This window comes from Erinaceus europaeus, chromosome 15 (assembly GCF_950295315.1).
Source record: "Erinaceus europaeus chromosome 15, mEriEur2.1, whole genome shotgun sequence".
Lineage (NCBI taxonomy): Eukaryota > Metazoa > Chordata > Mammalia > Eulipotyphla > Erinaceidae > Erinaceus > Erinaceus europaeus.
The window spans coordinates 11,805,260-11,822,122 of record NC_080176.1 but is presented as its reverse complement, the minus strand read 5'-3'; the positions used below and the strand labels follow the sequence as shown (position 1 = coordinate 11,822,122).

General features: G+C 44.2%; 2 protein-coding genes across 2 annotated transcripts in view; one reads left to right on the top strand and one right to left on the bottom strand.

The window, feature by feature from the left end:
• Nucleotides 1-10,702: 10,702 nt before the first annotated feature.
• ACSM4 (acyl-CoA synthetase medium chain family member 4) overlaps nt 10,703-16,863 on the top strand; it is a 21,284-nt gene continuing 15,123 nt past the window's right edge. Inside the window, exons 1-3 of the mRNA XM_007516552.2 lie at nt 10,703-10,909; nt 14,823-15,033; nt 15,371-15,578. Of these exons, the coding sequence (XP_007516614.1) occupies nt 10,706-10,909; nt 14,823-15,033; nt 15,371-15,578 (623 nt within the window). The 5' untranslated portion in view covers nt 10,703-10,705. The remainder of the gene's footprint in view (nt 10,910-14,822; nt 15,034-15,370; nt 15,579-16,863) is intronic.
• Nucleotides 15,651-16,863, bottom strand: part of THUMPD1 (THUMP domain containing 1) — a 26,305-nt gene continuing 25,092 nt past the window's right edge. The window contains exon 5 of the mRNA XM_060172880.1: nt 15,651-15,669. The gene's annotated coding sequence lies outside the window, so the exon portion shown is untranslated. The remainder of the gene's footprint in view (nt 15,670-16,863) is intronic.

Here is a 16,863-nt window from a genome sequence, read left to right as displayed (position 1 = left end):
GAACGGAATCATCTGAAAAGGCCTGCTCTTTTCAGAACATTCCCCTACAGAGAAATCTGAGCAGACTTAATTGCCAGACCTCCTGAGGAAATAGAAGCATTGCCTGCCAAGAAAATTTAGCCCAAGAGGCACCCGCTAATAAAACGTCAAGACTCTTCATCTTCCAAGCTAGCTGATGTGATGAGTGCAATGTGTGCCAGATGGCATGTGCTCAGAGCTTCTGTAAAGGAGCTCATTCTAGCTTCTGAACAGTCTCACCCTATTTGTGAAGTAGAGCCATTCTGAGATGATAATATGAAGCCTGAAAAAATTAAGTGTATTGCATAATGTTACCCAGTTTAAGTGGCAGAGTTGAGATTTGAAATTTGAACACAGGCCTCTCCAACTCCAGAAAGCTGATTATAATTTTTTTCCTTTTTTTTTTTTCTCTTGCCTCCAGGGTTATCCCTGGGGATCAGTGCCTACACTAGGAATCCATTGTTGTTGTTATTACTGTTACTGTTGTTGTTGCTGCTATTGTTGTTTTGGAATAGTGCAGAGAGAAATACAGAGAGGAGGGGAAGACAGAGGGGGTGAGAAAAATAGACACCTGCAGATCTGCTTCACCACTTGTGAAGTGACACTCCTGCAGTTGGGAAGCTGGGGGCTTGAACTGGAATTCTTACACGAGTTCTTGCGCTTTGCACCATGTGCGCCTAGCCTGGTTTGCTACCAAGTTGGATTATTTCCACTGTATTATTATCTAAGATCTAGCTTGCGGATCTTTCAAAATGGTCAGTCTGACTTTTTAGAGCATTGTTCCTTAGGGAAAGTTCTCTCGGGCTCCGTTCTAAAAGGCTTCCAGAAATGGAATGAGTCTAAGACATTCTGGAAGAACATCAAGTGTAGAAGTCATTAGCCAGCCAGCCACTCCTCAAATAGTTCTAGGGTACATCTGCGATCTGGCAACTGAAAGATTCTGGCCAATGCAGGAGAATTTAATCCATCTTTTCCAAGCTAAAGCATGCAATTGCTTCCTCTTCCACACCTACTAGCAACCTTTCAGATAATGATTGTTCATCAGGCAGATTTCAGAAGACCTCTGATAAATAGGAAGGCCAAAAATAAGCACACCTTTACTGTTTTGTAGATGACTGAAATTTGGGTAAGATACATAACATAGTCCAGTTTATCATTTATCCTGATCTGATATTACAAGGAATAACAGAATATCAGCTCTATTTACACAAGACCCACATCCCAAAGTGTGTGTGTGTGTGTGTGTGTGTGTGTGTGTGTGTGTGTGTGTTTATTTTGTGGTTAATAAGTACATATCTTTAAAAGTCCACCAGTAGAAAGCATCCTTGTGGATATTTTTTTGAATGTAAAGGATCAGTGTATCAAGGGAGGTGAAGAAGGAAAAACTAAATGGTATTAGATCAGATCACAAGTACTTCCTTAGGAGCAAAAATGCACATGGCCAAAGCAAGGGTGAAAGAAGAGCCTACACTTGGGGAGGTACACTGATTCATTCAAGACATACTGAGGAAGTTATGATGTGCCAAACACTAGCCAACATGTTAAGATGTAGAATAGTGGGCAGAAGAGACACGATCTCTCTTTCATGGAGTTCATATTCCAGTAGAACAAGGGAAGGTAAGTGACATGGCTCCAAAATCATTTAAGTATGCCAATATAAACTCTCCCATTTTTCCTTGTGTGACCAAATGAAAAGTTTGACAGTCCAACAACTTGCATCGAATCCCAACATTCAGCTTGAAGTCTGAAGCGATCTGTGGTAATCCAACCTGTACCATCTGGGGCCCTGGAATACAGGTCATTCATTTGGCTTAAACTCTTAAATACTGGATTTTTTTTTTAATTTCTCTTCATAGGGAACAACAGCTCTTTCTTCTTCTGCTTGCACCTGGTGTCCTGCCCACTGACCTGAGAGAAAGATGTGGAGCTGATGTTTTGATCACAACACCTGGCATCTAAGGTTCCTTTCATTCCCTTGGGAACCCCTGAAGACAATCACGCTGTTCTGCCCGCAGACTCCCCCGAGAGTAATTATCCACTCAGGCCAGAATGTTCTAGGGGTAGAGCTGGAAGTCAATCTTAACACTATCTTTGACTCTTCGGGGTATCTCTGCATAGAAAATACTACAGCATGTGATCAGCTATTGGTTTTGTGCCATCAGTGGGGTGGGTGGTGCTGGACAAAGATAGTGACAGTTACATACCATTTATTTTATTCTAATAACTATGACCGCTTTCATATATGTGTACTGTGTATCTCCAGGACCTGAGCAGAGTCTGGCACAAAGTATGTCAATTCATAGCTACTGGAGGCCTACACAAGCCCAGACACTCACAGGCCTTAATCAAATACAGGTAGCTACAGAAATGGTTTGCTGACTTACAAAAGCAGGGAGGTGAATTCTGCTTACTGCGCCTCCTCATAGCTCCATAGGATCCACTACTGTCCAAAAGGCCACAGACATAATTCTAAAACACAAAAGAAATGATGGTTGGGGAGTCGGGCGGTAGCGCAGTGAGTTAAGCGCATGTGGCGCAAAGCACAAGGACTGGCAAAAAGATCCCAGTTTAAGCCCCCGGCTCTCCACCTGCAGGGGAGTCACTTCACAGGTGGTGAAGCAGGTCTGCAGGTGTCTATCTTTCTCTCCCCCTCTCTGTCTTCCCTTCCTCTCTCCATTTCTCTCTATCCTATCCAACAACAACTACAGCAATAACAACAATGATAAACAACAAAGGCAACAAAATGGGAAATAAATAAATAAATAAATATTGAAAAATTTATAAAACAAATGATGGTTGATTAATTGGCTGTCTAATGCCATTTCACACTAGAAGAAATCAAGAGCCCTTAGGGAAATGTCTGATTTTAGGAAACGAACAGGAAACAGACAAGATGAACCTGAGACATCTTATCACAGCAGAAAGCAAGAAACCATTCAGAGGTCAGTGGGGTTGTATCAAAAGGACACAGCAGGACTGAGTAGGTAGCATAATGGTGATTCAAAGAGTCTCATGCCTTAGGCTCTGAGGTCTCAGGTTCAACCCCCCACACCACCATAAGCTAGAGCTGAGCAGTTCTTTGGTTTTTAAAAAAGGTTTTTTTTAATAAGTTCACTGAACTCAAACACTATATGTGGGGTCAGGTGGTGGTACACCTGGTAGAGCAAACACATTATAGTGCACAAGGACCAGAGTTCAGATCCCTGGTCCACCCCACCTGCAGGGGAGAAGCATCACAAAGTGGTGAAGTAGGGCTGCAGGTGTCTCTCTTCATCTCCCTCCTTCTCTATTTCCTCCTCCCCTCTCAATTTCTCTGTCTCTACCCAAAATAATTTTTAAACCACTACTGTATGTATGGATACATAATTATATATTTGCTAGTTCATAACTATACATTACATTTTTATCAGTCAAAAAAATTCCTTAGACATCACTACCGGTGGCTGGAACAATAACTATTATACTGGAAACTGATGATAAAAATAAGGAAAAAGACTCAAGCACTGGGGAACCAGGCAGTAGCGCAACAGGTTAAGCGCACGTGGCGTAAAGCACAAGGACTGGTAGAAGGATCCCGGTTCAAGCCCCCGGGCTCCCCACCTGCAGGGAAGTCGCTTCACAAGCGGGTGAAACAGGTCTGCAGGTATCTATCTTTCTCTCCCCCTCTCTGTCTTCCCCTCCTCTCTCCATTTCTCTCTGTCCTATCCAATAACAACAATAATAAAACTACAACAATAAAAAACAACGGCAACAAAAGGGAGTAAATAAATAAATAAATATTTTTTTAAAAAAGACTCAAGCACTGAAGTAAGACTCGACTCTAAGCTACTACTTAACATCTCTGAGTTCCTGCCCCCTCGTTTATAAGATAATGGTAGCAGTACTTACTACTTCATAGGCTTTTTGTGAGGATTACACACTGTCACAGCATACGAAATTCCAGGAAATGAAAGTACTGTATGCATGTAAGTGATAACTGTGGTGGTTATGGTGTGGAAAGTTTCGAAGGGAAACAGAATTCTGAGAGAATCTTTAGACTCTCGGTTTCTGGAATGGTGTGCTTATAAGGTCCTAAGGAGTGATCAAACATTCTCAGCTTCTGATCCAGGCAGCTAACCTCAGGCTTTCTGGGTAATTTGTCTATGCTAGGGTGACTCACAGTGCCCCAGCCCTCCTTTCCAGGTTATAATTACTGAGTTCCTCACTCACCAGGGATGGAGTATGTTCCCCAAAGGCCCAGCTAATGGCCCAAGCTGCATTTCCATATTCTCCCTGGGGTCTCCTGCATAACAAGGCCCCCGATGTTTATCATCACTGGAAGAAACTGCGGTCCTTCCAGAAGGATCATTAGAAGACTGGTGACAATCTACAGCACTAACTGGTTACCAAGCCTTCCTAGTTTAAGCAGGAAGCTCCCACGGGACACCTGCCTGGCCAAGCGAGAATAGCCAAGGTAGCGGGGAGACTTCAGCGCCTCCAATCTGAGCAAACTTTCAAAGACCTCAGAGATGCTCACAGTCAGGTGGGTCCTAGGTGACTTCAATGGCATCATCCTGTCCCCAATTCTGAATGAAAGCACTTAAGAGAGAGGGTGTCTGAGAGATGCAGTGCGGGGGACAGGTTGTGCAGGCACTGCGTGATTTTTTTTTTTTAATTCACAAGTTCTCTGATTAAAGACTGAGTAACTGTCTCACACTCCAGGACCTGTGATTAGTGTATGACAAGCATTTAATCAAGTGAGGCAGAGATCTAGGGTCATCTTCCCAGAAGTCAACCTCTTGGAATCGTTTATTTCCTCAATATATGATTATCAATAGCTAATTGGTGGCTCTCCTTTCCACCTGCCCAGTCCTGCCATCCTCCAAAAGCCAATTCCAGTTTCATTTTCTCCCAGAGGCACCCCCTCATGAGCCACCATTTCCAGGGAGAGGGGTAATACATTCAAAGGAGAATAAGACCCCCCTCCGTCACTTAGTGAGCCCCGGCTGCTTGCAGAGTGCAAGCAGTGAGTCCCCTTCTAAGGATGCTGGTGATGACATCAGGCCTGGACACATAATCTAAAATGGATCTCCCCTTTTCAAGATCCTTAGTCACAACTGCAAAATCCCTTTCACTAGCTAAGGCCTGCTGTTCACAGGGGAGGGTGTACACACCAGGGGACAGGCTTTATTCAGTCTCCTACACATGATTTTAGCTTTTCTGCTTTGTTTATGAAAGGACTGGAAGGTGCATCCCAGGAGGCAGCATAGAGGTGGAGTGCAGGACTTTCAGTCTTGTAAGTTTGGGATCTCAAGTTCGAATCCTGGCACTGCCTATTATCTATTTCCCTGGGTAGTAGAGGTGAGGGAAGGAGAAGGACCATGGAGTACTCTTCTTACCTGAGCCCAAAGAGACATACTCTCTGCCAGATATTATTAAAGGCACAGATGGACTCTTTAAGTATTAAAGGTGAGGGGCCGGGTGGTGGTGTGCCCGGTTGAGCACATACATTACAGTGCATGAGGACCCAGGTTTGAGACCCCTGCTTCCCACTTGCAGAGAGGAAGCTTCACGAGCATCAAAGCAGATCTGCAGGTGTCTGTCTTTCTCCTTCTCTATCTGTCCCTCTCAATTTCTCTTTATCCTATATAATAAGAAATAAGGGGGGTGGCTGCGGAAGCTATGGATTCATGTATATGCACCGAGCCCCAGTAATAACCCTGATGGCATTTTAAAAAGAAGTATTAAAAGCAACTTCTGGGGGACAGGTGGTGGCACATCTGGTTGAGTGCACATGTTACAGTGCGCAAGGACCCAGGTTCGAGCCCCTGGCCCCCACCTGCAGGGGGAAAGCTTCACAAGTGGTGAAGCAGTGCTGCAGGTATCTCTCTGTCTCTCTCCCTCTCTATCACCCCCTTCCCTCTCAATTTCTGACTGTATCTAGCAAATAAAGATTTAAAAATAATTTTTTTAAAGCAACTTCTGCCCACAGTCACAGCTGCCAGTCACTGACATTCAGCAATACTATGTCAAAGTGATCTCCAAAACAGATCAACGCAGATAGACCCCCAGCAGTGGCCACTGAATGTAACTCAGTGAAAGTCAGGAGCTTGGAGGCTTCCTCAAAATATCCTCTAATGAATGAGTTCAGGATTCGAGTGTGATTCCTCTGGTGGCTTTGCCAGGCCAGATCCTATTCTGTCACAGTAAGGGAGCACACCCATGTCCTGGACTACCAGACAATCTTGTCTGTGGCTCTGATAACAGGCCACCTGTGCTGTATGGTCCTCAACTCTTTGGCTGAGAATAATCCGCTGAATGAGCTGGCTCTGGACCACAAGGAAACTACTCTCATGTTTCTTCTTTCTCCTCCCAGCCAACCATATAAATTACTGCTCCTTTAACCACAGGTCATCCTGCGAAACGACAACTCTCCTCCCTGAGGATTATGATCCTCCCAACAGCGTACCAGAGACTAGAGGCTATGATGGCTTAGATGCCACCAAAAGTGAAGGAAGGAACCTCGTTCACCAGCCGATGCCCTGCTGAGACTTTTGCTGAAGGTCCTTTTGGATCAATAACACCATTTCTGGTGAGGAAAAACTTCATGTGGTGATGGGGGAGGGGGGCGGGGGCTTGGGGGAGGACCAGTGAAGGAGAAACTGTGCAAGTGTACTTAAATCTATAGGACAGGAAAAGGCACTGTTCAGCTTTACAAAAGTTGGTAGAGATTACTGCAAGACTTCGATAGCTTTGCTTTACATTGGTTTTTGCAGACAACCAAGAATGCATTTTTTATTTCTTTATTGGGGAATTAATGTTTTACATTTGACAGTAAATATAATAGTTTGTACATGTATAACATTTCCCAGTTTTCCATATAACAATACAACCCCCACTAGGTCCTCTGTCATCCTTTTTGGACCTGTATTCTCCCCCCACCCACCCAACCCAGAGTCTTTTACTTTGGTGCAATACGCCAATTCCAGTTCAGGTTCTACTTGTGTTTGCTCTTCTGATCTTGTATTTCAACTTCTGCCTGAGAGTGCTATCATCCCATCCAAGGATACATTTAATACCAAACCATAGGACTATTTATCCCAGAAGGCTGTAGCGACTTGGTATGCCAAAGATAAGGTAGCGAAACTATTGGAGTGAAATCACTAACGTACGGATTGCTTATTTTCTGTCTGCCTAAGATTATTTGGGGCTGGAATTTGTGCCGCTTATTAGATAAACTGTCTTTAGTAAATGTTTCACCCCTCAGTGCCTTATTCACCTTACACGTACAGCAAATACCTGCATCCCTGAGGTTATCAAGAGACTGAAGTAAAATATTGCAAAGCATATTTATCATAGTGCTAAGTACACACTCATTGCTCAGTACAACGTTTGCACTGTTAAGTTTCCTCTTAATTCTCTAGAAATCATTAAGACTTTAGAAATTCCCTAATTCATCTCTTGTGCTTTTCCACCTACCTTGATATCTCATAAAATACACTGATATACAACTTTCTACAAAGATAATGTCTTGAATTGAAACAGTAATGCCTAGATTTAACACTGGAGTCCTGTGAATTTCCCACAGGATCCCAAGTCAGGAAATGGCTCTGTTCCGTGCAAAATGGCGGCTCTGCAAAGGTGTGTGGCCTTCACATCTAGTCAGAGAAACAAAAGCAGACCAAAGAGATAGGGGAGAAAAGGAAGGCCGGGAGGGGTATAAGCTTAACTTTTGATTGGAAATCTCTACTCTATGAAAACTATACTGAATATTTGGACTGTAATGTATGAATAACTATTATGTCTGCTTATACAAGACCTATTCCATTCTATCTAAGCATGTTGTAGAAAATGCTGAGATGTGTATTCAGATTAGCTCTGCTCACCACATTTACTTTGAGACTTGTTGGTCCGTTAATTTGACAGTTTCTTAAGATGTGGGAAATGTGTTTGCAGAAATATGGGAAACAGCCAATTAGTGAAAATTTACATTTTTTTTTTAATTTAGAGAAGATAGAATAAATACCTGAACATATATTGAGAATCTTCCCAACTGTCATCATTCAACTTCTAAGACGTATCAAAATGACAGGAAGGAAGGCTAGAACATTCCAGGCTAGTAGGGTCTCAGTTCCACTCCAAGAACTCGCAGCACATGGACAGGGCATTTAAAAGAGACTAAGATAAGATTAGCAACCAATCTAAAGCTTATCTATTTTATTTGTCTATATCAAGCAGCCAAAGCCGTCTGCTATAAGCAATGCCAAGGTGTGGTATCAAATATAAAGTACTAAGCTATATCCTGAATCAGACCTGTGCAAAGGAACTCACTTAATACCCGTCCCCACACACATACAAACACTAGCCAATGCAGGAAGTACTATCCTGCACTGTTTCTCCATTTATAATGGTTCAACTTATGATTTTTATTTTATTTACTTACTTCATTTGTTTTTTTACCCAGAGCACTGCCCAGCTCTGGCTTCTGGTGAGGTAGAAGATTGAACCTGGGACTTCAAAGCCTCAGGCATGAGAGTCTCTTTGCATAATCATTATGTGATTTCCCCTGTGCTCAGCTTATGTTTTCTCTACTCCACAATCTGCAAACAGTAGAAGCAATCTGCATTCAGTAGAACGCATGCTTCTAGCTATGAATTCTAACCTTTTCACAGGCAAGCAATGTGCGCTAAGAGTCTCTCCTGATTCTGGGCAGCGGTAGTGAGTCACAGCTCCCTGATGGTCAAACGATCGAGATGGTAAACATCTGATTATTCTCCAGGGCACAGTGTTACAGCAGGTTTTGTTTGTTTGTTTGTTTGCTTGCTTGCTTGTTTATTTTTTAAAATATTTTCTCCATGAATTTTGCATCTCATCATCTGGTTTTCATTTTCAGTGCAGTACTGAATAAATCACAAGAGAAATTGACATCTTATTTTAAAACACACTTTGACCAAACTCATCATGCCAAACTGTAGACTAAATTAAAGTGTTCTGAGCACATGTAAGAGAAGTGATGGTAGCTGGCATATATTTTTGGGGAAGGGATATAATGGTTATGCAAAGAGACTCTTGTGCCTGAGGCTCCAAAGTCCCAGGTTCAATTCCCCATACCACCATAAGCCAGAGCTGAGCAGTGCTCTGATAAAAAACAAAAACAAGCAAACAAAAAACAGATAGGTTTTCTGCAGCTGCGAGGTGCCAGGACATCACCCAGGAGACTCTCCTGCCCCCTCAATAAAGTGCTTTGCCTACAAAATAATAATAATAAATTTCAATGTGAGCTCCTCTCAATTTGCAATGGGCTTATCCCATTGAAAGTGGGGGAAGGTCTGTCCTCACTGCACAGATGAAACGCAACTTGAAGATGCTAAGCTACTTGTCTAGGAGAAGGGAGGCATCTCACTTTGAGCAGAACATTAAAATCTCCTTCTTCTCCTTCCCTCTTGATTCCTCCCCTACACTTCATAAAATCACCCAGACATGCAATGGCCTCTCTTCGTTCTACCTTGGCATAATATTGGTTTGCTGGAAAAGTCATGACATGTTTTTCTGGGTTTCTGTGCAAAATAAAAAATATATATATATATATCATGACTTTTGGGTATTATATGCTGTAAACTAAACAGCTTGTCCTGGGTGACAGTAAATCATATTCACACCAGATGAGCTTCTCACTTCTCCAGAGGTCACTCTGAGCAGCAGAGAGGAACTAGCAACTATGGCTGGGGGGTGGTATGCCCTGCACCCCTTGTGCTGTTGTGGGTTTTGTTTGTTTGTTTGTTTTTTGGTATCAACACACACACACTCACACACACACACCCTTTGCAAATGCCGATCTTTCCACCCTGTGTAAGGCAATAAAGGATTAAAGGGCAAAAGGGTGATGGAGGTTGCCAGTACCAAGAAATGTTGGTTGCAGAAGGAGACCCAAAGGAGTGGAGAGCAGAGAAGTTGAATGAGCAAGCTCTCATGTCAGGCTGTTTAAGTTCAACCCTTGCCTCAGCCACCATGATATAAAGGGCCTTGGGCAAGATACTTAAGTTGGCATGGGCCTCCGTTTCCATAGCTATCAACTAGAGATAATAATAGCAGCCATAACTCTCTCATCAGAAAACATGAATGCTCTCAGAAATGCAAAGGGCCTCATCTACAGTAAACATTTCATGAGAATTAGTTTTTATTCCCAATGGTAACTCTACAAGTCACGTTAAGTGCGAAAGACAGTACATTCTCCACCTATACCACTTAGATAGGTTAGGGAGACAAGATCCAGCTAGCTACAACAACAATAGTAATAATGCCATCATCTGTTATGAACAATATAGATGTATGTTGTGGAAATTTTAAAAAGAAAGATAGAAAGAAGTTAAAATGTTGGGTAACAATTGGCAGTCCAGAAAGGGATGGTATCTCTGTAAAAAAGAGAAAGGACAAGACAGAGACCAGAGTGGTGCTTAGTTCTAGCATGCAGCAGTGCTGGGTACTGAATCTTAGACCTCTGGAGCCTCAATCATGACAATCCAGATGGGAACCAGGGGCTTAAACCCAGATCTGTACACCACTGCCTGGCCCCCAAGATGGGCTCTTTTGGGATGTTCCCCATCTGCCCAGGGTCCCAAAGCAAATTCTTACCACAGAAGCAAAAGAGAGTAATCCTCTCCCTCCACTTCTGTGTCCAGAACAGTAAACAGCACCACTTGGGGGAAGCATGAAGATATTCTTCCGATACCAGAGGACGCTCCATCTCATCTGGCTCGCCAAACCAGCTGGCCGGCACTTCCACAAAGGTCGCCATCTTTGGGCACCTCTGACTCTTGCTGACTTGGAAGCCATCAATCTCTGTGAGAGGGCCTTGCCTAAGAACTTTAATTTCGCTGGGGACGTGTTGGACCAGTGGTCTGAGAAGGAGAAGGTACTAAATGATAGATTCCCATTAACTGTGTGGAGTCTCTCTCTCTCTGCCTTCCTGTTTCTTGTTTGGGGAGTCACTTGTTTCTAATTCTTCCATCCATTTTGTTTTTCTTGGTTTTCCACTTCTCCTCTCCTCTCCTCTCCTCTCCTCTCCTCTCCTCTCCTCTCCTCTCCTCTCCTCTCTTTGGGGAAGATCTTTGAGCCCCAACTGCATGTTTCTCTGGAGCCTTCTCAACCCCCTCCTTGGGACTCACAGGACTGTGTCTCTTTTCCTTTGTTTTTTTTTTTTTTTTTTCTCCATATCCCTTGTAGTAGCTCTCTATTCCCCACTCAAGGGTGTGTGGACTTGTCAGGGGCTTCACCAAATAGTAGTAATCTGAGATTAGGTCTTAAGGCTGGTCACCATCAGAATAATCAGGAGAAAACCAGAGGTTGTGAGGAGAATAAGGTGATAAACCTTACAGAGTGTTTGCAGTATAGACAGACCTGGCCACTCAAGGTCCCCATTTGCTGGTTCCCTACCCCATGGCAGGCACTGAATTCCTCTACTCTACCCATCAGTGCTTATGAGATCGCATTTCAAGGACCTTGAAAGCAGGGCTTTCAAATGATGTGGCACCTGGCAGAATACACACGTTACCATGCACTACAACCACAGTTTAAGCCCCATTGGCATGTGGCAACATGTACAAGGGGGAAACTTCAAGAGTGGTGGAGCAGAGCTGCAGGTGTCTTCCCCCCCCCCCCCCCCGCCTCTCACCTTCTATTAAAAACAAAGAAAAGAGAAAATGGTCACTGGGAGCTGTGGAGCTGTGTGGGCATCAAGCCCCAATGATTGATAACCCTAGTGGCAAGAAAATAGAAGATAATGTGAGATGCCACAAACACAAGGTTTCAAATAATGCTGTTATTTGTACCTTGAACCCCCCTCTAACACTCGCTAAATACTCTTGTACAGAGAGAGTAGAAAGAAGTCAATCATCCCTGGATAAAATCTAAGGGCGGGGGCCAGGCAGTGGTGCACCTAGTTAAACACACATAGTATAAAGCGCAAGGACCCACACAAGGATCCCTGTTCAAGGCCCTGGCTGCCCACCTGCAGGGGGCTCACTTCACAAGCAGGGAAACAGGTCTGCAGGTGTCTTTCTCCCTCCCTCTCTGTCTCCCCCACCCCTCTCAATTTCTCTGTCCTATCCAATAAAGAAAAAAGAGAGAAAGAAAGGGAGTTGGGCTGTAGCGCAGCAGGTTAAGCGTAGGTGGCGCAAAGCACAAGGACCAGTGTAAGGACACTGGTTCAAGCCCTGGCTCCCCACCTGCAGGGGAGTCTCTTCACAAGCGGTGAAGCAGGTCTGCAGGTGTCTATCTTTCTCTCCCCCTCTCTGTCTTCCCCTCCTCTCTCTATTTCTCTCTGTCCTATCCAACAACAATAATGACAACAATAATAACTACAACAATAAAACAACAAGGGCAACAAAAGGGAATAAATAAAATAAATATTTTTAAAAATTTTTTTTAAAAAAAGAGAGAAAGAAAGGAAGGAAGGAAGGAAGGAAGGAAGGAAGGAAGGAAGGAAGGAAGAAATGGCCACCAGGAGCAGCAGATTCATGGTACCAGCAATAACCTTGGAGGCAAAAAAAAAAAATCTAAGGGCATATATATATTTACAATATATTTAGTTGTCTGACTGTTGTTAGTGAGCTCTACTGATTTTCCAGTTATGGTGGTCATCAAACACATCCCCCCCAAGTAAACATGTGCACATCACAGTGAGTTGATTGTCATAAAGAAAAATGCAAAGAACAATAGAACAGGTGTAGACAGCTCACGGGAAAACACTGCTACTCAAATGACAAAAGACTGAAACACTGCCCTGTATTATTTCACCAAATCCCCACTGCCACTCTGGGGGGTTGCAGATAAGGAACTTAACTACTTATCCAGGGTCACCAGTTCCAAGGTGCACGAACCAGCCCCTGAACTTACGGACTTGGCCTCCCAAGGGTAGGGCACACCTGTGACCAAAGCATTATAATGGAGTCATCTCAAACATGAACACAGAGAAGCCAGTGGGATGAGGAAAAGAAGGTTAAGACTTTAGGGAGGGGGCTGGGTGGTGGCACACCTGGTTAAGAGGTGGCGCAGTGGCTAAGGCACTAGATTCTCATGGAGCAAGGATCTAGGTTCAAGCTCCCGCTTCCCACCTGTAGAGGGAAGCTTCACAAGCAGTGAAGCAGGTCTGCAGGTGTCTCTCTCCCTCACTATCTTCCCTTCCTCTCTCAGTTTCTCTCTGTCCTATCCAATATAATGGAAAAAATGGTTGAGAGGAGCAGTGGGTTTATAGTGCTACATGAAGCCCCAGTGCTAATACTAGAGGCCAAAAAAGAAAGAAAGAAAAAGAGAGAGAGAAAGGAAGAAAGACAGACTTTAGGGAGACAGATCTAAAATACTGGCTCGGCAATTGTGAGGGCCTAGAGACTCAGCACCGCATAAAGCAACAAAGACAAAAGCAGGTGGAACTCCATGGATGATGGAGAGGGGCTTTGTGCTCTCTTTATGTCTGTAGCTCACCTAGGGGGCCGGGCGGTGGCACACCGGTTGAGCACACACATTACCATGAGGAAGGACTCAGGTTCAAGCCCCCACATCCCACCTGCAAAGGGGGAAGCTTCATGAGTGGTGAAGCAGGTTTGCAGGTGTCTCTCTTTCTCTCTTCCTCTCTACCTCCCCTTCTCAAGTTCTCTCTATCCTATCTTAATAAGAGGAAAAGATAAGATAGATATCCTATCTAAAGGCAGGGAATAAAAGAGAAAATGGACATCGAGAGTGGTGGATTCATAATGCAGACATTAAGCTCAAGCAGTAAGTGGTAGCAATAAAAAATACAATGAAAATAAAATGAGTGGATGGGAGATAACACACACACACACACACACACACACACACACACACAAGAATACACATATTCCTATGCACAAAACCTAAATTCAATCCCCTGCTCCCCACCAGCAGCAGGAGCGCTTCACAAGTGGTGAAGTCAGACTGCAACTGTCTCTCTTTCCCTCTCCCTTCTTATCTCCCCTTCCCTCTCAATTTCTATCTCTACCAAAAAGAAAAATAGGAAGGAAAAAAGAAAAAAGAAAAAAATGGCTGCCAGGATTAGTGAATTTGTCACGCAGGTACCAAGTCCCAGTTATAACTCTGATGGCAAAAGGAGATAAATAAGTTAATTAATTAATTAATTAAATGGGGAGGCCTAGAAGGTTATACAGTGGCTAGGGCCCAGACTAGCAAACATAAGGTCCTGAGTTTGATCCCCAGCATTACATGTGCCAAAGTGGCCATCTGTTCTCTCTCTCTCTCCTCATCCCTCCCTCATTAATAAACAAACATCTTCAAAAAAATGGAGATGTGTGGTCCGGGAGGTGGCGCAGTGGCTAAGGCACTAGATTCTCAAGCATGAGGTCCTGAGTTCGATCCCCGGCAGCACATGTACCAGAGTGATATCTGGTTCTTCCTCTCCTCCTATCTTTCTCATTAATTAATAAATAATTTTTTTTAAAAAAAATGGGCCAGAAATGTGGCTCCATGGTTGAGCCAGAGATCAGGAATGAAACAGAAACTGGATCTTGAAGTAGTTTTCAACCAAGGAAGGCAAAAGGAGCATTCTAGATAGAGGAAAAAGGGCAGTAAGTATTTCCCCACAGGTCACTATGGGTTGTCTATGGGTTGTCTCACCAAGGCCATAAGAGAGGCAACATCCCCAAAACAAACTGGGGTACTAATACCAGAATCTACTGACATAGATATTGAGGGTGTGTAATGGCAGATGTCTCACATACAAGCTCTTGTCCTCCCTCTCCCTCTCCCTCTCCCTCTCCCTCTCCCTCTCTCTCTCCCCATGTGCGTCTGCACAGACAGGAGAGAGACCAGCCAACCCAGCACTGTGGTGGGTGAATGGCAAAGGGGATGAGGTCAAGTGGAGCTTTCAAGAACTGGGCTCCTTGTCCCGAAAGGCTGCCAATGTGTTCACCAAGCCCTGTGGCCTGAAGAGAGGAGACCGAGTGGCTGTGATTCTGCCCCGAATCCCAGAATGGTGGCTCATCAACGTGGCCTGTATTCGAACAGGTCAGTGTCCACATTTAACAGACTTCCTTTGTTTAGTGGGGAGAGGGGCACTACCTCATTCATTCCACCTTTCCTGGAGTTGACTTTTGCAGATAAGGAAAGGAAACATGAAGAGAGTAAGTACTGGGTGCTTAAAGTCACAAAGCTAACAGGTTGCTTGGACAAGTCTGAACCCAGCATCTCTTACACTCGAAACCAGAACTAGTGAATTCCCTAAGCTGCCATTCCCCTGGGCCCAAGGCAGGGACTGATGGAAGTTCGTTCCCACCTGGACAGAGAAGCCCAGCCTTTCCACAGCCCATACTGCTAATGGTCCACAGTTCTCTCTCCTCCCCAGGGCTTGTCTTCATGCCGGGAACAATCCAGCTGAGGGCAAAAGACATCCTCTACCGGCTGCAAGCGTCCAAGGCTAAGTGCATCGTGATTAGTGAGGAGCTGTTGCCGGCAGTGGAGTCCATTGTGTCAGAGTGTCCTCACTTGAAGACCAAGCTCTTGGTATCTCCACACAGCAGGGACGGGTGGCTCAGCTTCCAGGAGTTATTCCAGTGAGTGCTGTCCCCAGCTTCAGCTGCAGGCCCAACAACACCAGTCACAGCTCCATCTCTCCTTGGTGATATTGGCAGTTGCTCTGGGCTCCTTTCCAGAAAATAATCGATTAATGAAAAGTTTTTAAGGACACAAATGAGAGGTGCAGCTCTGCCTCCATTTTCCTGCTGCTTGTCTTTACTTATGATGAGCCACCTGCACGACCTGCCCTTGTCTAACTCCTGGACCACATCACCCACCACCCTCACTGCTTTAACTTGCTCAGGCCACCCTTTAACTCAAGCATACCCCCACCACAGGGCCTTTGCACCTGCCTCAAGGAGGGAAAGTTTATCTCTGCTCTACATCAGGTTCACAGGGGCAGGTGGATCCAAGTGGGTTCATTCGCAGATCCAAAGCTTTGGCTATTGACAGTTGAAATGCCTCTCTTCACCCACATACAGCCTCTTTCCCCAGCAAGATGAGATATTTTATATGGTAGCTAGGTACCACTCCCTCTGTGCCCTGAAACCTCACCCTCCTCCACACACATGAAAATTACAAAGCTTCTAGAATAAGAAGTCAAAAAACTAAAGAACTTTTCCATAGTACTATTGGTCAAAGCACAACACAAGGCCAGTTCAGATTCAAGGAGACAGAGGCTGTACCTCTCGAAGAGGGAGTGGCATGTGGAAATTGTTGGCAGCCTTATATAAATACTGCTGCCAGTCAGAATGCTCTTAGTGATAGTAACAGTAAAAGTGGTCTAAGGCTACAATTTTGTTGTCATAAGAAGCAGAGTGGAGTGACCGAGTTGATTCATTCACTGGTTTGATGAAGGTAACATGGGTCCATATTCATTTATCTTTTCAGCATCCCGTCTTCGAGGTAGGGGCGTGTGTGTGTGTGTGTGTGTGTGTGTGTGTGTGTGTGATGGGTGAGGGGGAAAGACAGCATCTCTTTCTCGTAACTCTTTAGAGCAAGGAAACATTTCTCATGAATCCCTTAAAATCTTATTATCCAGAAGTCCTTCATGTTCCCATTCCTAAACCAGCTGTTGATGAGGAAAGAGATTCCCATGACTGGCTCAGTTTCATCAAGATTCATCCTTTAGAGCTGTTTAGTGAACAGTCTCCCCTGAAGTATAGGACTTTCTGATACCTCAACAAAATCTACATTTTTAGACAATGAAGATCAGCTTATTAAAGCTTATTAGAGCTACTGAATAAAAATTTTTTAAAAGGTTGGTCAACCTGTCAAATGACCTCCTTTTAAACACCTCCTGAAATATTAATAGCAATCTTC